Source organism: Microcaecilia unicolor, unplaced genomic scaffold, assembly GCF_901765095.1.
Source record: "Microcaecilia unicolor unplaced genomic scaffold, aMicUni1.1, whole genome shotgun sequence".
In the NCBI taxonomy this organism is placed as follows: Eukaryota; Metazoa; Chordata; class Amphibia; order Gymnophiona; family Siphonopidae; genus Microcaecilia; species Microcaecilia unicolor.
In genome coordinates this window covers 1-24,138 of record NW_021963257.1, presented here as the reverse complement: position 1 = coordinate 24,138, position 24,138 = coordinate 1, and the positions used below count along the sequence as shown (strand labels likewise).

General features: G+C 44.0%; 1 protein-coding gene across 1 annotated transcript in view; it reads left to right on the top strand.

The window, feature by feature from the left end:
- The window catches only part of LOC115459118 (guanine nucleotide-binding protein G(t) subunit alpha-1-like), a gene marked incomplete at its 3' end in the record, with an annotated part of 84,386 nt that extends 63,095 nt beyond the window's left edge, over window positions 1-21,291 (top strand). Inside the window, exon 7 of the mRNA XM_030188988.1 lies at window positions 21,125-21,291. Coding sequence (XP_030044848.1) covers window positions 21,125-21,291 — 167 coding nt within the window. The remainder of the gene's footprint in view (window positions 1-21,124) is intronic.
- Between the last annotated feature and the right edge of the window lie 2,847 nt (window positions 21,292-24,138).

Below are 24,138 nucleotides of genomic sequence, written 5' to 3'. Positions count from 1 at the left end.
CCCAAAATGTTTTAAGTAAGCTGGAGGTTAGTGACTACTTTGGGGATACTGATGATAATCTATGAACTGGGGTCAGTTGTGAAAGGTTGAGATGTAGAGCATGGCTTTCAAACCTGTCCTAAGGACCCCTACAGCCAGTCTTGTTTTCAGACTATCCCAATGATTTGTTATATGCAAATTTATCTCAAACATATTCATAACGGACTCCTGAGGAAATTAAAAAGTAATGGGATAGCAGACAACCTCCTATTGTGAATTGGGCAGATAGAACACAGAAAGTAAGGTTAAATGGCCAATTTTCTCAATGGAGGAAGGTAAATAGCCCAGTAACAGCTTCCCCTATTCTCCTCCCATTTCTTCTCAGGTTCAAGTCAATTTATAATGGACCTGAATGGAAAACACTCAATCATGTTCCACATGTCCTAGGGTACGTGTTTATGCCATGGTTACCTAAGCATTCCAGTTTAAATCGGGCATGGACGGTGTTTAAAAACACCATCATAGAAGCCCAGACCAGATGTATTCCACATATTAACAAAGGTGGAAAGAAGAGCAAACTACAGCCAGCGTAGTTAAAAGGTGAAGTGAAAGAGGCTATTAGACCCAAAAGAGCATCCTTCAAAGAATGGAAAAAAGATCCGAATGAAGAAAATAAGAAACAACATAAACAGTGTCAAACTAGATGCAAAACACTGATAAAGAAGGCTAAAAGAGAATATGAAGAAAAACTTGCCATAGAAGCAAAAACTCATAGTAACACCTTTTTCAGGTACATCAGAAGCAGAAAGCCTGTGAGGGAATCCATGGGGCTATTAGATCACAATCATCCTGAAGGAGAACAAGGCCATAGCGGAGACTGAATGAATTCTTTGCTTCAGTCTTTACGAAAGAAATTTTAAGAGATCTACCTATATCAGAATTGGTTTTCAAGGGTGATGATGCGGACGAACTGAAAGAAATCTCGGTGAACCTGGAAGACATACTGAGCCAAATTGGCAAGTTAAAGACTGGATGGCATACAACCCAGGGTACTGAAAGAACTCAAACATGACATTTCTGATCTGTTGTTAAAATCATCTGTAGTACCTGAAGATTGGAGGGTGGCCAATGTAACACCGATTTTCAAAAAGGGGTGGTCTGGGAAATTACAAACTGGTAAGGGGTTGTGATTACAATCAAAGCAGTTTACATATTATATATAGATACTTATTTTGTACCTGCAGCAATGGAGGGTGAAGTGACTTGCCCAGTCACAAGGAGCTGCACAGGAAATTGAACCCAGTTCCCAAGGATCAAAGTCCACTGCACTGACCACTAGGCTACTCCACTCCAGGTAAGGCTGACTTCAGTGCCAGGGAAAACAGTGAAAACTATTATGAAGAATAAACTTATAGAACAAGTGGAGGGGCATAATCAAACGCGAACGCCCATCTCCATGGGCGTCTATGTCCGAGAACGGGTACATAAAGGGGTGGGACAGACCGTATTTTCGAAAAAAATGGGCGTCCATCTTTTGTTTCGAAAATACGGTTTGTACAGACCAAAATGCCATGGATTTAGTCGTTTCCGAGCTGGGCTCTTGTTTTTTTTAGCGATAATGGAAACTAAAAACGGCCATCTCAAAAACGTCCCAATCCAAGCCATTTGGTCATGGGAGGGGCCAGGATTCATAGTACACTCGCCCCCCTGACATGCCAGGACACCCTAGAGGTCAGTGCAGTGGACTTCAGACAACGCTCCCACATGCATAGGTCCCTTACCATGGGTGCTGAGCCCCCAACCCCCTCCCCCAAAACCCACTACCCACAAATGTACAACACTACCATAGCTCTTAGGGGTGAAGGGGGCACCTAAATGTGGGTACAGTGGGTTTTGGAGGCCTCCCATTTCCCAGCACAAGTGTTACAGATAGGGGGGTGGGCCTGGGTCCGCCTGCCTGAAGTTCACTGTGGTACCCACTAAAAATGCTCCAGGGACCTGCATACACGCAGGCCTCTAGGACTTGTTGCTGCTGTATAACCTTGGCACACCTGAAGACTAATGCCTCCGAAAACGTCCTTTATTGGAATAAGCACATTTACTCACAGTTAACTGCAGATCAGAGGTTGTGCCCCACTAGCAAAGAGTCTCCCTGGTACCAGGTAAGAGCTGGCAGAATGCTGTACAATGCCCTCTTTCAGCAACATTCAAGGTAAGAACTAAGTGCTGTAACATGGCTAACACATGAACGAGATCTAAAACTGGCTTACAAAAATGGCCACTACCTCATGGACTACCGGAAACAAAACAGGGCACACTCTGACCCAGTAAGCAGGGGGGAAAGCACCATAGGAGTAGAGCCTACCAACAACCAACATCGTGAGCATTTAACACAAGCTAGTGGAATCACGGAGACCAATACCCTACACCCACCACAATGCATTGCTGATGTGACTCTGCAGTGCGCATAACAGAAAAGGTGTCACACTCACCCGAGAGGCACATCAGAACCAGGGAAAGGCTGTCAGAGGATAGAACACATTCTGCTGTCATGGAGGTGGGTACAGCATTTGAGGCTGGCGTACAGGCTGAAGAAAAAGGTTTTAACGTGGGGGTTTTTTGGTGGGAGGGGGTTAGTGACCACTGGGGGAGTCAGGGGAGGTGATCCCCGATTCCCTCTGGTGGTCATCTGGTCAGTTGGGGCACTTTTTTGGGACTTGGACCTGAAAAAAAAAGGGTCCAAATAAAGCAGACCAAATTCTCGTCAAAAACGCCCTTCTTGTTTCGATTATCAGCTAAAGACGCCCATCTCTCCTCGGCCGATAACCACGCCCCAGTCCCGCCTTCACCACGCCTCCAACACACCCCCATCAACTTCGTTCGTTCCTGCGACGGAGTGCAGTTGAAGACGACCAAAATCGGCTTTCGATTATACCGATTTGTTCACCACGGGAGAAAGATGCCCATATCCCGATTTGGGTCGAAATATGGGCGTCTTTAACTTTCAATTATGAGGCAGATAGACAAACATGGTTTAATGGGACAGAGTCTGCATGGGTTCAGCCAATGGAAGTCTTGCCTCACTAATTTACTTCATTTCTTTGAAAATGTAAATAAACGTGGATAAAGTTGAGCTGACTGATGTAGTTATCTGGATTTTCAGAAAGCTTTTGACAAAGTTCCTCGTGAGAGACTGCTGAGAAAATTAAAGAATCATGGGATGTCTTTGAGGGTCCATAGACCTGGCTTCAGACGCCGCCGTAGCTGTTTTTCTCTTGTCTATGAAGGTCCCCAGCTGGGTAAACAAAGTTGTTATGAATAGTTAGTCTTGATGTGTCAGCAATGTGCTTGAGGCCTATTACAAGAACAAGCCTCTGCATGGAAACTGACATGGGCTACGTCAGTGACAAGTCAGGTTCACAATCTATAATAGTGCCTTTCTGTAGGGACACAGTCCCTCCTCTTTAAAGGAATTTAGCTTTAAAAGAAGCTAAAGGGTTTGAAACACTATCTAATGGACAATAGTGTGCATACTCCTGCCCACCAAGACATACACAGTAACATCAATACAAAATATACAAATTCAGAGGTAAAGTAATGCAAATGCCCTTTACAAAATTGTGTGTGGGGGGGGGGGAGGGAATGTCCTTCTGTGGATTAGGAATTGGCTATTGGACAGAAAACAGAGGGTAGGGTTAAATGGCCATTTTTCTAAATGAAGGAGGATGAATAGTGGGAGTGCCACAGGGATCTGTACTGGGACCAGTGCTATTTAAGATATTTATAAATGATCTGCATCCAAGATGGCGACGGTCTGATTCCGCGCTATGGACGCGTTTCAAGTTGCGCTCAAGCAGAACTGGAGGGAGTTACCTTGCCTGTCGATGTGATGGGCAAGCGACGTGGGAAAGTCAGGGATTTTCCCTCAGACCCTGGCGCAAAGCCCCCGCTCTCCCAGCCGACGCTTGAGCACTTTGGAATAATGCCCAGAACTCCATCGACTTCTACTCCAGTTGCTGGTGTCAGCGTCTCGGCGCTGACTGACAGTGTCGACGGGGCTTCCTTAAGCCCTGTCTTTCGTGCAGCGCCCCCTCAACCAGGAAGTGAGCGCTCCCACTCGAGTCCTGCAGCCTCTGCCCAAAGTGGTGAAGGGAGCGAGCAGGGAGGGAACTCAACGGCAGCACAAAGGTCATCTCCTGAACAACCAACTATTCCAGAGCAGAAAGCTGTGACTGTTGTGGATTCTGCGACAGTGAGTATCCTGGAACAAGTTGTTCAAGCGGCTCCCCTGGTATTTAATGTAGGGCAGTTTGAAAAACCAGCTGTAGTGACCTTAGAGTCACTTTGGGATCTGAACTCCACTACCCTCTTTACTTTACAATCAGCTATTTCAAAGAATAATGAAACTATTAAAGTTTTGGCAGAGTCTGCTCTCAAACAATTTCAAATTAATGAGACTCATGCAACTGAAGTAAAAATTCTTTCTCAAAAAGTTGAAAAAATGCAACTTGTGGATCAAACACTAATTAAAGAAAGGAACTTTGCTTCTAGACACATGGAATACCTGGAAAATCAATCCAAAAGACTTAACCTACGTATGATTAACTTTCCAAAATCACCTATTCTTTCTCCTGTCCAGATGGTTAAGAAATATCTTGTTGATATTCTGGGAATGACCGAAAACTCATTGCCACCAATTACAAGGGCATACTATATTCAAATTACTGGGCAAGCCCCAGGAAACTTAGACCCTCAGAATGCAATGAATTTAACAGATTTTCTGGAATCTTCTCTGGAGGTGGTCACTCAAAGGACTACTTTGTTAGTGACTTTCGCATTAGAGTTGGATCGAGATGCAGTACTCAGGTTATCCTTAAGGCACTTGAATTCTTTATTTTGGGGTTCAAAAATAAGAGTTTTCCCGGATTTGTCCAGGGAAACTCAAAAACGTCGTAAACTATTTCTTGCTTTGCGCCCAAGGGCTATAGCCCTGGGGGCAAATTTTCTTTTGAAATTCCCATGTGTGTGTAGGATTTTACTCCACACTAAACAATATCAATTTTTTGAACCCAATCAGTTAGATATTTTTTTGAAAAGTAAAGAGAATATAATTGTGAAAGTTTAGACCCGAATGAACACTGTATAGCACTTAGGAGTGAATCTATGGGGCCCAGCGCGGTTTTTGGTTTAATTGGAATGTTTGAGCTTGATATTGATAGCTTGAAATTATAATTTTTTCCTATGATTCTTGGATCATTTCTTACTATTGTGGACGATGGGTGTATTGTTAATTTCCTTTTATTTGTATTTACTATTGAAAGAAAGATTACAAAATGTATAATATTATTCTGTTTTGAATATTATGTATCTCAAAATGCTTATAAATAAAAAAAAAAGATCTGGAAAATGGAATGAGTGAGAGGATTAAATCTGCAGATGACACAAAACTATTCCGTTGTCAAAACACATGCGGATTGTGAAAAATTGCAGTAAGACCTTAGGAAGTTGAAGACTGAGCATCCAAATGGCAGATGAAATTTAATGTGGACAAATGCAAAGTGATGCACATAATAATCCGAATCACAGTTACCTGATGCTAAGGTCCACCTTAGGAGTCAGCACTCAAGAAAAAAATCTAGGTGTCATTGTAGACAATATGCTGAAATATTCTGCCCAGTGTGCAGCAGTGGCCAAAATAGCAAACAGGATACTAGGAATTATTAGGAAAGGGATGCAAAATAAGACCAAGAATATTATAATGCCTCTGTATCGCTCCATGGTGCAACCTCACCTTGAGTACTGCATTCAATTCTGGTAGCAGTATCTCAAAAATGATAAATGTGATAGTCACATCCAGGATAGTTGGGTTAAGGCAGTTTCAGTTTGAAATACAAGTCCCAGAAGGCATTGCAGGTAGGGAGCCAGGGGGTGAGATGAAGAACCCGGACTGGACTCCTAGCTGCAATTGGGGAAGACATGGGTGTAAGCTGACAGGATGTGTAGAGTGGCGGCCACTAGGGGGAAAGAGAGATAGGAAACCCTGTGTACAGGAGCTCCTCATTGGTCTGATGCTTACCTCAGCTGGTATGGGTGTGAGGGAAGCTAGTGAAAGGAGAACGATTGGTTGTGAGAGCAGAAGCCAGGGATTGATTAGGCAGGTGGGAAGGAGTCCCAGAGGAGTTCATTTCAGGAGGAGAGAAGCAGTTGCAGGCTGAAAATCCTTGGGCAAGAGAGGTCCCTAAAGTACTGAAGCAGGCTGAAATCCCTTGGGTGTGAGGAAGTCCCGAAAGTATTGAAACCTCCTGAAGGTAAAGGCTGCTTTGTGATTTAACTGGGATGATGAACTGAATGAACTGTTTGTCTTGGGAATTGAACTACTGTTTACTGTGCACTGGATAAAGAGCCCAGACTGAAGCTGACTGTGAGCCTGTATTGAATCCTGGTAGGTGCTGGCAGCCTACTGCTTAAAGGGGACTATTTGCCACACACTTTCAGGTGGCTTACATGTGCTTAAGATTAAAGGTGAATGCTGCTGTTGGAACCGTGTATCAGGTCTGCTAGAAACCTGCATGGAATAAAAGCCTTAAAATTGAAGTTGCTGGTGGACATTTGTTTCTTGATTGTACTGGGAGCGCTCTCCCTGGTGACAAAAAGCAGAATTAGAAAAGGTTCAAAGAAGAGCGACCAAAATGATAAAGTGGGTGGAACTCCTCCTGTATGAGGAAAGGCTAAAGAGATAACAGCTCTTCAATTTGGAAAAGAAACAGCTTGATTGAGGTCTATAAATCCTGAGTGGTGTAGAACAGGTAGAAGTAAATTGATTTTTCACTCTTTCCAAAAGGTACAAAGAGCAGAGGACACTCAATGAAATTATATGGAAATACTTTAAAAACAAATAGAAGGAAATATTTTTTTACCCAAAGAACTGGAACTCGTTGCCGTAGGATGTGATAACAGCGGTTAGTGTATCTGGGTTTTAAAAAGTTTGGACAAGTTCCTGGAGGAAAATTCCACAGTCTGTTATTGAGATGGACATGGGGGAAGCCACTGCTTGCCCTACGATTGGTAGCATGGAATGTTACTACTAACTGAGTTTCTGCCAGGTACTTGTGACTGGATTGGCCACCATTTGAAGCAGGATACTGGGTTAGATGGACCATTGGTTTGATTCAGTAAGGCTATTCTTATGTTCAGAGGAAGTCTTCCACTGACAGAGCTTGGAGATCCTCATGAGCTAGCATATTTATATTTTGAGTTGTGAGGTGCTGGGGAAGGGGTGAAGAGTGGAAGTGTAGGGCAGAGGCAGAAAAAACCTGCGTAACCCCATTTTATCTTGGACCCTATCAAAATCCTGGCCTTTTACTACTACTACTATTTAGCATTTCTTTAGCGCTACAAGGCGTACGCAGCGTTGCACAAACATAGAAGAAAGACTGTCCCTGCTCAAAGAGCTTACAATCTTTTCTCAACTCTAACCATTGCGGAAAACCCCAGTGCCTCTCCGGGCCTGTAAGAAGGTCATACAGTGGGCTCATTCTACCCATCTCACAGGGCATCCTGGAATCCGGAAGAACATGCACTAGATCTCTTGTCATTACTGGTGGCCCCAAAAGGCAAGAGATATTCAACAATTTGTTCTATCCTGACCTGATTGTGCTCAGAACAAGGTTCCCCGTACACACCCCTGGGACCTTCTCCAGCCTCAGCCTATACCCAGAGAACCATGGGCCAAAATATCCATGGATTTTATCACTGATCTTCCAGTCATCTGGGTCATAGTGGACCAATTCCAAAATGGCCCACTTTATTTTAATGTGAAGACTGACATCAGCTACTAACCTGGCAGACATCTTTTTCCAACACATCTTCCACCTGCACGACCTCCCAGCATGGATACTCAGTGATCGTGGAGTACAGTTTACCTCTCACTTCTGGCAGCGACTTTGTTCCTATTGGGGAGTCGTGGAGGGGCATAATCGAACGGGGTGCCCACGAAGGGGCGGGGAAACCCGTATTATCGAAACAAGATGGGCGTCCATCTTTCGTTTCAATAATACGGTCATGGACGCCCAAATCTCAACATTTAGGTTGACCTTAGAGATGGCCATCCCCAGTTTTCAGCGATAATGGAAACCAAGGACACACATCTCAGAAATGACCAAATCCAAGCCATTTGGTCATGGGGAGGAGCCAGCATTCGTAGTGCACTGGTCACCCTCACATACCAGGACACCAACCAGGCACCCTAGGGGGCACTGCAGTGGACTTCAGAAAAAGCTTCCAGGTGCATAGCTCCCTTACCCTTGTGTGCTGAGCCCCCCAAAATCCCTCCAAAACCCACTTCCCACAACTGTACAACACTACCATAGCCCTTAAAGGGTAACGGGGGGCACCTAGATGTGGGTACAGTGGGTTTGTGGTGGGTTTTGAAGGGCTCACGTTTACCACCACAAGTGTAACAGGTAGGGGGGATGGGCCTTGGTCCTGCACCCACTAAAACTGCTCCAGGGACCTACATACTGCTGTCAGGGAGCTGGGTATGGCATTTGAGGCTGGCATAGAGGCTGGCAAAAAATATTTTTAAATTTTTTTTTGAGGGTGGGAGGGGGTTAGTGACCACTGGGGGAGTAAGGAGAGGTCATCCCCGATTCCCATGAGGATTGCCTGGTCACTTGCCTGCTTGGTGCGAACTTCCTGCGTCACCCAGATAGTGCTGGGGAGGAGCCAGCTGTCTTGGGTATACATAGCAAAATGTGGGAGGGAGGTTCTGGAATCTAAATTTAGGCTCTTAGGGCTTCTTTTACAAAGCCGCACTAGCGATTCCCACATGGCAAATGAGAGGAGCCCATAGAAATTCAACAGGCTTCTTCTCATTTGCTGCACTGAGAATCGGTAATGCGGCTTTGTAAAAGAAGGCCTTATGCAGAAAGCTCAAATCCAGAACCTCTAGGGTAGCATTTTTAGAAGTGCTTCCCATTCCACACTCAGGGCCCAAGAGACAGGCAGAGCTCCGGAATCTCAATGTGTGGATGAGGCAATGGTGCAGGGAGGAGGGTTTTAGATTTGTAAGGCACTGGGCAACATTCTGGGGAAGAGGGAGCCTATTCCAGAATGATGGGCTCCACCTTAACCAGGGTGGGACCAAGCTGCTGGCATTGGCATTTTAAAAAAAGAGAAGCTTTTAAAATAGAAACTGGGGGAAGGCTGACAGTCATTCAAAAGCGCATAGTTCGGAACAAGGTATCTTTCAAGATATCACTGAAACAGGAAAGAAAGGGTATCCCAGTACCGAGGTTGCAATAGAGACCATAGTAGACCAAAACCAGACAGAAGATTGCAAATTATCACTGTCAAATGCTGAGCAAAATGTAAATAGGAACCACAAACATAGTTTGAAATGCCTATATGAGAATGCCCGTAGCCTAAGAAATAAAATGGGAGAGTTAGAATATATTGCATTAAATGAAAAATTAGAAAGAGTAGGCATCTTTGAGACTTGGTGGAAGGAGGATAACCAGGGACACTGTCATACCAGGGTACAAATTATATCATAGTAATAGGGTGGATCGAATTGATGGAGTGGTAGCATTGTATGTTAAGGAGGGCCTTGAATCAAATAGATTGAAAATTCTGCAGGAAACAAAACAGACCTTGGAATCCCTATGGACTAAAGTCCACCTGGCCAGGATGAACAGACAGATGTAGAAATGTTATCAGAAATTAGGGAGGCTAACAAACTGGGGAACAAAATAATAATGGGTGATTTCAATCACACTGATATTGACTGGGTAAATGCAGCATCAGGGCATGCTAAGGAGGTAAAATTCCTTGATGAAATCAAGGATTGCTTTATAGAGAAGTTGGTAGAGCCAACAAGAGGAGGAAAAATTGTAGACCTAATCCATAGTGGAGTGCATGATTTGGTGCAGGAGGTAATGGTGCTACAGCTGCTTCATAACAGTGATTATAATATGATCAGATTTTATATCAGCTCTGGAGTAAGTACACACAGGAAATCCAATACGTTAGCATTTAAGTTTCAAAAAGGAGACTGTGATAACATGAGAAGAACTGTGAAAAAAAGAGAAGCAGCTGTGAAGGTCAACAATTTGCATCAGGTGTAGATGTTGTTCAAAAATACCATCCTGTAAACCCAGACCAAATATATTCCATGAATTAAAAAATGAGGAAGGAAAGCCAACTGACAGCCGGTATGGTTAAAAAGTGAGGTGAAGGAAAATATTAGAGCTAAAAGAAATTTCTTCAGAAAATGGATCTGACTGAAAATAATAAGAAACAGCATAAGGAATGACAAGTCAAATGCAAAATGCTAATAAGGAAGTTAAAGAGGGACTTTGAAAAAAGATTGTGTTGGAGGCAAAAACATATAGTAAAAACGTTTTACGTACATTGGAAACAAGAAGCAAGCAAAAGAATCGGTTGGACCGCTAGATGACCGAGGGGTAAAAGGGGCACTCAGGGAAGACAAAACAGAAAGATTAACTAAATTCTTTGCTTCAGTCTTCACCAAGGAAGATTTGGGAGAGATACCAGTGCCAGAAATGGTATTCAAAGCAGACAAGTCCGAGAAACTGAATGAAATCTCTGTAAACCTGGAAGATATAATGGCGCAATTTGACAAATTAAAGAGTAGCAAATCTCCTGGACCGGTTGGTATTCATCCCAGAATACTGACAGAATTGAAAAATGAACTTGCAGAACTATTGTTAGTAATATGTAATTCATCTTTAAAATCAAGCATGGTACCAGAAGACTGTAGGGTGGCCAATGTAACGCCAATTTTTCAGAAAGGTTCCAGAGGTGATCCGGTAAATTATAGATCAACGAGCCTGAGGTCGGTGCCATGCAAAATGGTAGAGACTATTATAAAGAACAAAATTACAGAGCATATTCCAAAGCATGGATTAATGAGACAAAAGCCAACACGGATTCAGTGAAGGGAAATCTTGCCTCGCCAATCTACTACATTTCTTTGAAGGGGTGAACAAACATGTGGATAAAGGTGAGCCAGTTGATATTGTGTATCTAGATTTTCAAAAGGCATTTGACAAAGTACCTCATAAAAGACTCCAGAGGAAGTTGGAGAGTTATGGGATAGGAGGTAGTGTGTTCTTTTGTGGATTAAAAACTGGTTAAAAGATAGAAAACAGAGAGAACGGAGAAGCATAGATGGTCAGTATTCACAATGGAGAAGCGTAGATAGTGGTGTTCCCCAGGGGTCTGTGCTGGGACCACTGCTTTAACATATTTATAAATGATATACTAGTGAAGTAATTAAATTTGCTGATGACACAAAGTTATTCAAAGTTGTTAAATTGCAAGGGGATTGTGAAAAATTACAAGAGGACATTATGAAACTGGAAGACTGGGCATTCAATTGGCAGATGTTTACTGTTAGCAAGTGCAAAGTGATGCATGTGGTAAAGAGGAACCCGAATCATAGCTACGTGATGCAAGGTTCCATATTAGGAACAGGATCTAGGTGTCATCGGTGTGTGGCAGTGGTTAAGAAAGCAAACAGAACGTTAGGTATTAGGAAAGGAATGGAAAATAAAAATGAGCATGTTATAATGCCTTTGTATCGTTTCATGGTGCGACCACACCTTGAAAACTGTGTGCAGTTCTGGTTACCGCATCTCAAAAAGGATATAGTGGAATTAGAAAAGATACAGAGAAGGGCATCAAAAACGATAAAGGGGATGGGACCACTTCTCTATGAGGAAAGGCTAAAGCGGCTAGGGCTCTTCAGCTTGGACAAAATACATCTGAGGGGAGATATACAGTGGTGGAAATAAGTATTTGATCCCTTGCTGATTTTGTAAGTTTGCCCACTGACAAAGACATGAGCAGCCCATAATTGAAGGGTAGGTTATTGGTAACAGTGAGAAATAGCACATCACAAATTAAATCCGGAAAATCACATTGTGGAAAGTATATGAATTTATTTGCATTCTGCAGAGGGAAATAAGTATTTGATCCCCCACCAACCAGTAAGAGATCTGGCCCCTACAGACCAGGTAGATGCTCCAAATCAACTCGTTACCTGCATGACAGACAGCTGTCGGCAATGGTCACCTGTATGAAGACACCTGTCCACAGAATCAGTGAATCAGTCAGACTCTAACCTCTACAAAATGGCCAAGAGCAAGGAGCTGTCTAAGGATGTCAGGGACAAGATCATACACCTGCACAAGGCTGGAATGGGCTACAAAACCATCAGTAAGACGCTGGGCGAGAAGGAGACAACTGTTGGTGCCATAGTAAGAAAATGGAAGAAGTACAAAATGACTGTCAATCGACAAAGATCTGGGGCTCCACGCAAATCTCACCTCGTGGGGTATCCTTGATCATGAGGAAGGTTAGAAATCAGCCTACAACTACAAGGGGGGAACTTGTCAATGATCTCAAGGCAGCTGGGACCACTGTCACCACGAAAACCATTGGTAACACATTACGACATAACGGATTGCAATCCTGCAGTGCCCGCAAGGTCCCCCTGCTCCGGAAGGCACATGTGACGGCCCGTCTGAAGTTTGCCAGTGAACACCTGGATGATGCCGAGAGTGATTGGGAGAAGGTGCTGTGGTCAGATGAGACAAAAATTGAGCTCTTTGGCATGAACTCAACTCGCCGTGTTTGGAGGAAGAGAAATGCTGCCTATGACCCAAAGAACACCGTCCCCACTGTCAAGCATGGAGGTGGAAATGTTATGTTTTGGGGGTGTTTCTCTGCTAAGGGCACAGGACTACTTCACCGCATCAATGGGAGAATGGATGGGGCCATGTACCGTACAATTCTGAGTGACAACCTCCTTCCCTCCACCAGGGCCTTAAAAATGGGTCGTGGCTGGGTCTTCCAGCACGACAATGACCCAAAACATACAGCCAAGGCAACAAAGGAGTGGCTCAGGAAGAAGCACATTAGGGTCATGGAGTGGCCTAGCCAGTCACCAGACCTTAATCCCATTGAAAACTTATGGAGGGAGCTGAAGCTGCGAGTTGCCAAGCGACAGCCCAGAACTCTTAATGATTTAGAGATGATCTGCAAAGAGGAGTGGACCAAAATTCCTCCTGACATGTGTGCAAACCTCATCATCAACTACAGAAGACGTCTGACCGCTGTGCTTGCCAACAAGGGTTTTGCCACCAAGTATTAGGTCTTGTTTGCCAGAGGGATTAAATACTTATTTCCCTCTGCAGAATGCAAATAAATTCATATACTTTCCACAATGTGATTTCCGGATTTAATTTGTGATGTGCTATCTCTCACTGTTACCAATAACCTACCCTTCAATTATGGGCTGCTCATGTCTTTGTCAGTGGGCAAACTTACAAAATCAGCAAGGGATCAAATACTTATTTCCACCACTGTATATAAAATAATGAGTGGAGTGGAACAGGTAGATGTGAATCACTTGTTTACTGTTTTCAAAAATATTAGGACTAGGGGGCATGCAAAGTAGTAAATTTAAAACAAATCGGGGAAAATATTTCTTCACTCAATGTGTAATTAAACTCTGAAATTTGTCACCAGAGAATGTGGTAAAAGCAAGTAAAGTCCATAAGCCATTATTAAGTTGGACTTAGGGAAAATCTACTGCTTATTTCTAGGATACACAAATATAGAAAAGGAGAGCTTATTGACACAACAAGGATATATCAAGAATATATAAATGTAAGTGCGTACAGGAAGCGTCTCATACAGTCACATGGACACTTGTATGTGTCTGGCTTTTGTTGAGCCTATATATTTGTGACAAAGTGTAATCATGGACTGCCCCCTACCACCTGTGGTGCACGAGAATTGCTTTCTGTGAAATTCCTTATACTTAACTCTAAGTGTATGTGCTTTAATATCTTATTGTGATTATCACTCTTTTTTAATATGATTTTTGCTCTCAAGTGCACTCACGGGGTTTTGTATCTTTTTTTTTTTTAAAACTTGTTATCCCGTTGTAGTCAAACAAAGCAATTGTTGTACCCCTCGCGCTCCGCTTGTAGAAACTTGATCAGTTTCTACAAGCGGAGCGCGAGGGGTACAACATTTGTTGGAATGAAAGCAACACAGTAACCCGCAGCTTCTATGAGACAATTGAGATAAGTTAAATATATACTTGTCCTTCCCATATTGCTTTGTTTGACTACAACGGGATAACAAGTTTTTTTTTAAAAAAAGATACAAAACCCCGTGAGTGCACTTGAGAGCAAAAATCATATTAAAAAAGAGTGATAATCACAATAAGATATTAAAGCACATACACTTAGAGTTAAGTATAAGGAATTTCACAGAAAGCAATTCTCGTGCACCACAGGTGGTAGGGGGCAGTCCATGATTACACTTTGTCACAAATATATAGGCTCAACAAAAGCCAGACACATACAAGTGTCCATGTGACTGTATGAGACGCTTCCTGTACGCACTTACATTTATATATTCTTGATATATCCTTGTTGTGTCAATAAGCTCTCCTTTTCTATATTTGTGTATGCTACAACCATATTGAGGTAGAGCTCAGCCATTTTCTTTTTCTTTTTTTTGTATTTCTAGGATAAGCAGCATAAAATGTATTGTACTATTCTGGGATCTTGCCAGCAGGCACTTGTAACCTGGATTGGCCACTACTGGAAGCGGGGTGCGGGGCTTGATGGACCTTTGGTCTGTCCCAGTATGAAAACACTTATGTAATCCATTCCTATTCCAGCACTGCAATGGGCACCAGGACAGCACCCCAATATGCCAACCTTTTTATGGCTGAACTGGAAGAGACATTTCTGAATACATACCAGACCAAACCTCTAAAATATTACCGGTACATCGATGACATTTTTATGATTTGGATGGAGGGGGAAGAAACTCTGAAACAATTTTACTATTCCTTCAATATATACCATCCTACAATCAGATTCAAAATTGACTACTCCCCAGAAAAAGTCAATTTTTTGGACACCACAGTCTCAATCAGTGATGGCTGTATACAAACATCTATATACAAGAAACCCACAGACAGATGCAGCTACCTCCACAACTCCAGCTTCCACCCTTCACATACAAAACGATCCATTATTTACAGCCAAGCCACAAGATACCACCGTATCTGCTCGGACCCAGAGGATAGAGACAGACACCTTGAAACCCTGACTGCATCCTTCAAACAGAAAGGCTATAACCCCAAAATAATCTCCAAGAATATTGCCTCCTCCCTCAAAACACCCAGGGAAAATCTGCTACAGTACAAAGAAAAAAAAGCCAACGACAGAATTCCCCTTGTAGTGACATACAACCCAGAGCTGGAGAAACTGTGGAAAATCATAAGAGACCTACAGCCACTACTTCAGGAAGATGAATTACTGAAAGAGATATTCCCATCCCCACCAGTGCTGGCCTTCCGACAGCCACCAAATTTAAAACACAAGCTGATCAGAAGTAAACTTCCAACACAGACGGAAAAAGAAAAGGGCACGTTCCCGTGTAACACAGCCAGCTGCAAACTATGCTAAAACATTTCACATGACCCTACAGTCATTCACAAAGGAAAAATATTCAACATAAAGGACTATTTTACATGCTCATCTTCCAATGTGGTATATATCATTCAGTGTAAGAAATGTAACAAAGGATGCTATATTGGAGAAACAGGCCAGATGCTTAAGACAAGATTCAATCTACACAGACATCACATGAAAATAGCCGGTGCCAGTCAGGCCCCCACCCCTGTGGGGCAACACTTCACAAGACCAGAACACTGCACCAGTGATTTCACAGTAAGAATACTGAAAGGTAATTTTAAAACAATACAGGAATGTAAGACCTTTGAAATAAGAATGATTGAATATTTTGACACCCAACAAACAAGACTTAATAAGGATCTGGGTTTTCTAACTCATTATAAAACATAAAGCTGTATTTCTCTGTTTATTACTCTCCTCTCACCTACCAACACCCATTCTGTTAGAATATCAATGAAATGCTTTGATGTCCCCATGCATACCCCCACCCTCCCACTCTGTCAGACAGTCAAAGTAATGCTTTGATGTTTCTCTCATATATACTATCTGCTACCTCATTTGCTTATTTCCGATCTGAGGAAGAAGGGCAACCTTCGAAAGCTAATCAAGAAATGTATTAAGTTATGTCCAATAAAAAAGGTATCATTTTATTTTATTTTCAATGTTTTATTTTGCTTGATTTCTATTGACAACCTATTCCAGCCTTGAAAGGATAAGCTTTCAATCTGCCTGACTTCCATTTGACACATACAAAACCAGTACTGTTCCAGTCTTGAAAGGTTAAGCTTTCAATCTGCCCGACTTTTACTGACTTCCATTTAAACACTGCAATGTATCATAACATGTCCATGGTCAATACAAAGAGAAACAATCGGGTCTTCCAGTATATGCAATTAAATAAAGGTCTATCAAAACTGTCTGCAAGCTTTCAGTTGAAACAAACTGCACCCGAAACTTGTCATTGGTTTCAACAAAAGCTGAAACCTTGGTTGTCTATGAACCGGTGAGGGCTGCTGGAGATTGTCAGAGCTTGCAATCTGCATCCTTTTGCTAAACCCACAGTATCCAAGCCAGGATATAATTTAAATAATGAAAGACCATATTTTACCTCCAAGCAAAATAGCCTCCACCCACATGGATCACAGCTAATGAAAACTGAAATTAAAATTCACAATGTTTTTACGTTGGCTAACTTGGACTAACAGCTGTTACTCGGAACTCCAGAGAGAGGCTAATTCCTAAGGTGCTTATCATCCCAAGTTTAGTTTACAGACTTAAATTCCAGCTAAAATTTTGTATCAAAAGCATTTATTTGGAGCACTCTAGCATAAATTATTGTGCAAGACCATAACTGCATTACTTGCAATCATAGTACAAAAAAAAAGAAAGCAAACAAAGAGCAGCCCCCCCCCCCCCCCCGACTACCTTACAATCCCTGGTGGTGTAGTCAAGGCAGGAGCGATGGTCCAGTCACAGCAGCCATTTTGAGAGCAGAGCTCCTACTACATCCATAGACCAACAGGGGATTACAAGATAAGCCTAGGGAGGCCTACCTTCGAAGGGGGGGCACTCGGGGGGGGGGATCCAGGAGGAGGGGCAACTCCTGTTCAGGGGAAGGAGGGAAGGAAATAAATGGGGCAAAGCAGATTTTTGGCTTCCATCAAAAGCACGTCATTTTTAGCTGAAACTGAAAAATTGGCCGAAAATTAAAATAACCTCTTGGTCAAAACCAAACCCAGGCAAAAAAAGGGATGTAAGGCTAGTTTCGGTGTTGTAACCAAAACCACAACTTGGTTGGCCTCTACCATTTAAACAACGTCTGTGTTCAGACATTCTTACACAAAAGTCTTGACGATGTTTTGTCAAATTAATATTATTACAAAGATAAATATGACAAATCTTGATTGATGTTGATTACATTTCTTTCAGCAAGCTTTTACTGGCATGCTAATTTAACCATTTGAGCTAATGATTCTAGTCAGCATTACTGTAGTTGAATTTAGCCTCGTTTTATGTTTTATTTTATTGTATATTGTGACGTTTTAAAAATTTGTTTATTTGTACTCCACCTAGAATTGCAGATAACGTGGGTTAAAATTGTTTTAATAAATAAATAAGCCCTGTTGTTCTACATTAGCACTAGTAATGTTTAAAAGCTACATTTGAATTTGGATCTGTTACCATTGACTGTTTTGTTTTCAAGAAAATTTATCAGTAAATGTTTAGTTTTGGAACACCCTTGCTGTGTCTAAACTGTCTCCTTGAAATGCTCTCTGAAGTAGAGAATAAATGTGGGTCAATCTCTTGGCTGAATGTAAAGATGCCAGTAAAGAGTTCCACAATTTTGGATTCTTACCCCTTTTTTGCATACACTACTGGGACCTCTTCCAGATTTCTTTTGACACCAAAAACAAGGGTCACCGGATTTTTTCTGCATAGTCCCCTGCATCCACCAGAGGACCTTAAGGGGCTTATTTTTGAAACAAAAAAATGGCACAAAGCAGCAGATGGACTTTTTTTGCCGAAACATCCAAATCGCTATTTTGTAAACCCATTTTTAAGATGTTTTTTTTATGCAGATCATCTGCAGTACAGCCAAATCAAAAAGGGGCATGTCAGGGGTGGAATTTGGGCATTCCCAAATCTTGCCTGCTTTTCTGCCATAATGAACAAAGCAAAAACATTCAGGGCTAAAAGTTAGAAGTTTTGGTCTATCCCTGTTTCAATCATTAATAAGTGACCAAAAGGTGCCCTCAATAACCAGATGACCACTGGAGGGATTAAGCTAGGACCCCCCCTCCACTCCCCCAGTGATCACTGACCCCTTCCCACCCACCAAAGATGTGAAAGAAACAGTACATACCAGACTCTGACAGCTTCAGATGTTATGGTCCCTGAAGTAGCCTGGGAGTTGGTACAGTGGACTGTAACTCTACTCTAATTTTTACACTTGTGGTGGAAAGTGCGAGTCCTCCAAACTCACCAAAAACCCACATATAGGTGACACCTGCAGACATAAGGCTATAGTAGTGGTGTTTAGCATAGGAGCCAACTTTTCAAAATGATTGGGGGTGCTGAAATTTTTTTCTTTTTACAGGTGGTGCATTCCCCCCTCCCCTCCCCTCCCCTCCCCATTCATATCCAACAATTCTCCTCGCTCCCCTACCCTCCCCTCTCATCCATGTCCAGCGAATTCTCCTCTCTCCCCTGCCCTCTCCTCCCTCCATCCATGTCCAACAAGTCTCCTCTCTCTCCTCCCCTCCATGTCCAGCGATTTCTCCTCTCTCCCCTCCCCTCCATGTCCAGTAACTCGCCCCAAACACCACCTGCCCCTTTTCAACCCCCCCTCTCCTCCAAGTGCCAGTCCCCCCTCTCCTCCGAGTGCTAGTCCCAACTCCAGCCCGACCTCTTCTCCCACAACAGTTCTCCGTCCTCACCTTCCTACCACCCAGAATTTAAAACTCATCTTACCTCGCTCAGTCCCGGCAGCAGTGAAATGCGAGCAGGCTCGGCTTCAGCCTTTCCTTCTCTCTCAGCTCTGGTCCCGCCCTCACAGAAACAGAAAATGAGGGTGGGACCAGAGCTGAGAGAGAAGGGAAGGCTGAAGCCGAGCCTGCTTGCCTTTTCACTGCTGCCGGCACCGAGCGAGGTAAGATGAGTTTGAATTTGAGGCGGCAGGAAGGCGAGGACGGAGGACTGTTGTGGGAGAAGAGGTCGGGCTGGGTTGGGATTGGCACTCGCAGGAGGGGGAGGGCCTGGAACTCGGAGGAGAGGGGGGGGGCTGAAAAGGGGCAGGTGGTGTTTGGGGCGAGTTACTGAACATGGAAGGGAGGGGAGAGAGGAGAAATCGCTGGACATGGAGGGGAGGGGAGAAGAGGTCGGGCAGGTCGGGCGGGCGGGTTAAAATATTAGGGGTGCTCGAGCACCCATGGAGTCGGCGCCTATGGTGTTCAGTTGGGTACAATAGGTTTTTGGTAAGTTTTGGAGTGCCCTTTTATGTAAAGTTCACTGCTGCAGTCCATAGGGTGCCCTACTGCTCTACTGGGATGTCTGTGTAGCCATTCTACTAAGAATGCTGCCCCACCCCCCCCAATACATCCTAATGGCTTGTTTTGCGAGATTTTCCCCTGGACGGTTTTTTTTTTTTCTGAAAATGGACACAAAAGAAAAATACACTGAGCAGCTTTAGACATCAAATCGAAAATGCCCCTCTAAATATAAGAGGCAGGCTTACTTCTATATGGGGACATGAAACTGACCCTCTGCTTGTCTTACACTCTCAACTCTCGCTCTCCTGGATCCTCCTTGTGGAAAATATGGTCACTCCTAAAGGAAAATACCATAACAAATTGGTTCAAGAAAACTCATTTTTTTTAACATGTCATTTGGAGTTTTGGGTAGTGGATCAGCCTGATGCATGGTGTGTGTTCTTCTCCTGGATTGTGTGAGTCTTTCCTATTTTAATGGCTCGCAGATCTTGGCACAGGCATTTACACCAGCTATAGGACTGGTGTAAGTGGTCATGCGTAAATATATGTTCGTTTGCAGCCAGTTATGCTAGTAAAAAAGAAAGTAGACAATATTTCTTTTTAAATAGTATACACTGTTTACTCACTTATCCTCGATGCCCTGCTATGGATTTACCTTCCAAGTGCTGAAAATCAGTGTTAGGTATCTAAGCTTTATATCTGCATTGAGAAGGCCATTGAGGCTGCCTGTATTTACAGAGACTAAATCAAATCTAAGAAGTTATATTTAGCTGGTGGTATAAGGGAGGAAATTATACCCCTGCAGCCTGGGGTGGGTCATGATGCAAAGGAATTTGAGACCACGTGTGAAGACTCATTGAAATGTGTTATCTGCATCAGTGGCGTAGCCAAGGGGCCCAGGCCCATCCACTTTGGGTTCAGGCCCACCCAATAGCAGCACATCTCTAATGTGGCTGGCAGGGATTCCCAAGCCCCACCGGCAGAAAACTCCCAACTGTCCCTCCTGCATACCTTTTAAATAGCAGATCTTTGCCTGATAAAAGCAGCAACTGATACATACTGTTCACACCAGCCCTACAGCCTTCCCTCTGATGTATTCCCACCTATGCGGAAACAGGAAGTTGCATAAGAGGGAAGGCTATGGGGTCAACATGTGCAGTGTGTATTAGTTGCTGCTTGTTGCCAGTGAAAATCTGCTATTTAAAAGGTATGCAGGGTAGGGGGATGTTTGAGTGACCATATGGCATGCAGGCAAGAGAGAGAGAGAGAGAGAGTCCAAATTACTTGTGGGACAAGGCAGAGTTCTTCTGCCCACCCATCTTGGGCCCAGGCCCACCCAAAATTGGGTGTCTGGCTACGCCCCTTCTGCATATCAGTACCAAGTGAAAAGCAGGGCCATATGCAAAAGCACAGCTGACCCACAGTAGGGCTGGCTCTGCCTGCAGCGTCTAGCCACCTAATGCCCTACTTAGGCAGCTAGAAGCTATTAAAAATCCATCCTGAAGAAACCTAGTGGCAGAGGGATGGAGAAGGCCAGTACAGTAGGCAAGTGCAAATGGGATAACTGAGTGAGAAAAATGGCTCTTTTCTGCTGACAATTTTTTAAACTTTTCCCCTGGTCTTCTATAGAACCGGATGCACGAGAGTTTGCATCTGTTCAACAGCATCTGCAACCATCGTTACTTCGCTATCACATCCATTGTACTCTTCCTGAACAAGAAAGATGTCTTCACAGAAAAGATCAAGAAGGCTCACCTTAGTATCTGCTTTCCTGATTATGATGGTAAGTCTCTGAAGCAAGACATTCCTCCACTGCAACATCTGTCTTACACCTATACACATTTATCATCCCTACCATTCCTAGGCTATACAAATACACATAGGTGGTAGTCTTGCTTTGTAGATTTTAAAATCTGATCAACACAAACATCAAGCTATGGGAGAGTTCATTTTAAAACTTTCCCTCTCTTTAACAGTGAGTATATGCAGGTAAGGTGTGGCTGAGGTTGTATAGCAATCCTGAGTATAATTCGCACATATTCTAACCCACACTGCTGGAGGCAATGCAGGGAATGAGGTAATTTTGAGCATATGTGTTGGGCCTACAAAAAAAAAAGAGAAACTTTGGCCCTTGTATGGGATAAGATATTAGAAATCTCATGGGAGGACCTGCAACCTCACAGATGATGCGGATTTGTGGGGTAACAAAGCCCATTGGATCTGGGGAATTTCTAGGTTTAGAATTGCTCTGATACTCAGCCTGGAAATTGACACTGTTCAAAGAGAGTGGGGAGAGAGGGCGGTTCTATTAGGGAAGGGTGGGGTGACAGGGACGGGGAAAAATTAACTATATGGCCAAAAAAAAGAGGGCAAGGGTCCTTTAGGGTAGAAGGTGGTGGTACGTTCTGATTTAGAGAACTTTATGCAATATGGTAGTCTATTGGATGGTAGATCAGGCGACCCTCAGGGGGAGGAATGCTGGCTTCGGCCTAACCCCTGGTAAGCCTTTTCCTCAGCTGAGAGGTGCCCAGCTGTACCACCGGCTGCCTTTTAGGTGCTGTGAAAGACTTGCAGCTCATCTGCATATCATTTACAGCCTTCTCTGTGACTCCCAGGTCCACTCCGATCCACTCAGGGCCTCCGCTCTAGGTGCTGCACGCCGGGGCATTTTTCTCTTTACATCTACTTTTCTCTCAGTTACTACTTATGGCTCCAGTACACTTTTTTTCTTGGCACTGTCCCTTCCTAATTTGTTTCTCCATCTTAAACCACTGTACACTGCAGGAACACATTGTCCACCATCTGTATTCATCATCTCACCATCTCTTTTTTCCTCTTCCTTTTTCTCAGCTCTCAACCTTAAACATTTCCTTCCTTCTATTCATCCCCTTTCTATCTGAGTACATCTTGCCTTCGTCGCTTTCGTCGTACCACTCCTACTCTTCTCCGTACTCTCTTACTTCTTCTCCTGCTCTCTGCTGGGGACATTAATCCCAATCCTGGTCCTCCACATCAGCTCTCGTCCTATCCATGCAACGATTTCGGGAGTCTCCAATCTCATCTCTATTCCCTCCTCCCCCCCTCTTCCCTCCCCTTCTCATGTGCTCGGTCTGCAACAAACTCACCCATGATCGCTTCATTCTCCCGTTCCCTTCAACTGCTCACCCTAACTGAAACCTGGCTCACCCCCGATGACTCTGCCTCAGTCGTGGCCCTATGCCATGGAGGTTATCTTTTCTCCCACACTCCCCGCCCAGTTGGCCGCGGAGGAGGCGTCGGGTTTCTACTTTCGCCCTCCTATAGTTTTCAACCCCTCCTCCTACCGCAGTCTCACTGCTTCTGATCCTTTGAAGTTCACTCCATCCGTCTATTCTACCCACTGCCACTCAGAGTTGCAGTCATTTTACCGCCCCCCCTGATAAGCCCACCTCTTTCTTCCTTCCTTACTGACTTCGATGCATGGCTCTCCGTTTTTCTTGAACCCTCATCTCTTGTCCCTCATTTTTGGAGACTTAACATACACACTGATGACCCATCCGACTCTTACGCTTCTCAGTTCCTCACTCTGACATCCTCCTTCAACCTCCAACTGAGCTCCACCACCCCTACTCACCAAACTTGCCATTGTCTTGACCTTGTCCTCTCCTCTACCTGCTCACCCTCCAATTTCTGCGCCTCTGCTCTTCCTCTCTCAGATCATCACCTGATCACCTTCACACTTCATCACCCTCTCCCTCAGTCCCGCCCAACACTAACCACTACTTTCAGGAATCTCCAGGCTGTCAACCCTCCCACCTTATCCTCTAGTATCTCTAATCTCCTCCCGTCCATCATGTCCTCCAAGTCTGTCGACAAGGTTGTCTCTACTTACAATGCCACTCTCTCCTCTGCTCTGGACACCCTTGCACCATCCATCTCCCGTCCCACAAGGCATACTAATCCCCAGCCCTGGCTGACCCCTTGCATCCGATACCTTCGCTCATGCGCCCGATCTGCTGAACGCCTCTGGAGAAAATCCCGCACCCATAGCGACTTCATTCATTACAAATTCATGCTATGCTCCTTCCAGTCCTCCCTATTCCTTGCCAAACAGGACTATTACACCCAATTGACTAATTCTCTCGGCTCCAACCCTCGTCGTCTCTTCGCCACTCTTAACTCCCTCCTCAAAGTGCCCTCCGCTCCACCCCCCCCCCCCCCCCACCCCCACTCTCTCCCCAATCACTGGCTGACTACTTCCGCGACAAGGTGCAGAAGATCAACCTCGAATTCACTACCAAGCCACCTCTTCCTCTTCATCCCTTAACCCACTCCCTCAACCAACCAACCCAGGCCTCCTTCTCCTCTTTTCCTGATATCACCGAGGAGGAAACCGCCCACCTTCTTTCCTCCTCGAAATGCACCACCTGTTCCTCTGATCCCATCCCCACTAACTTACTAAACACCATCTCTCCTACTGTCACCCCCCCCTATCTGTCATATCCTCAACCTCTCTCTGTCCACTGCAACTGTCCCTGACTCCTTCAAGCATGCTGTAGTCACACCACTCCTCAAAAAACCATCACTAGACCCTACCTGCCCTTCCAACTACCGCTCCATCTCCCTCTACCCTTCCTCTCCAAGATAATTGAAAATGCCGTTCA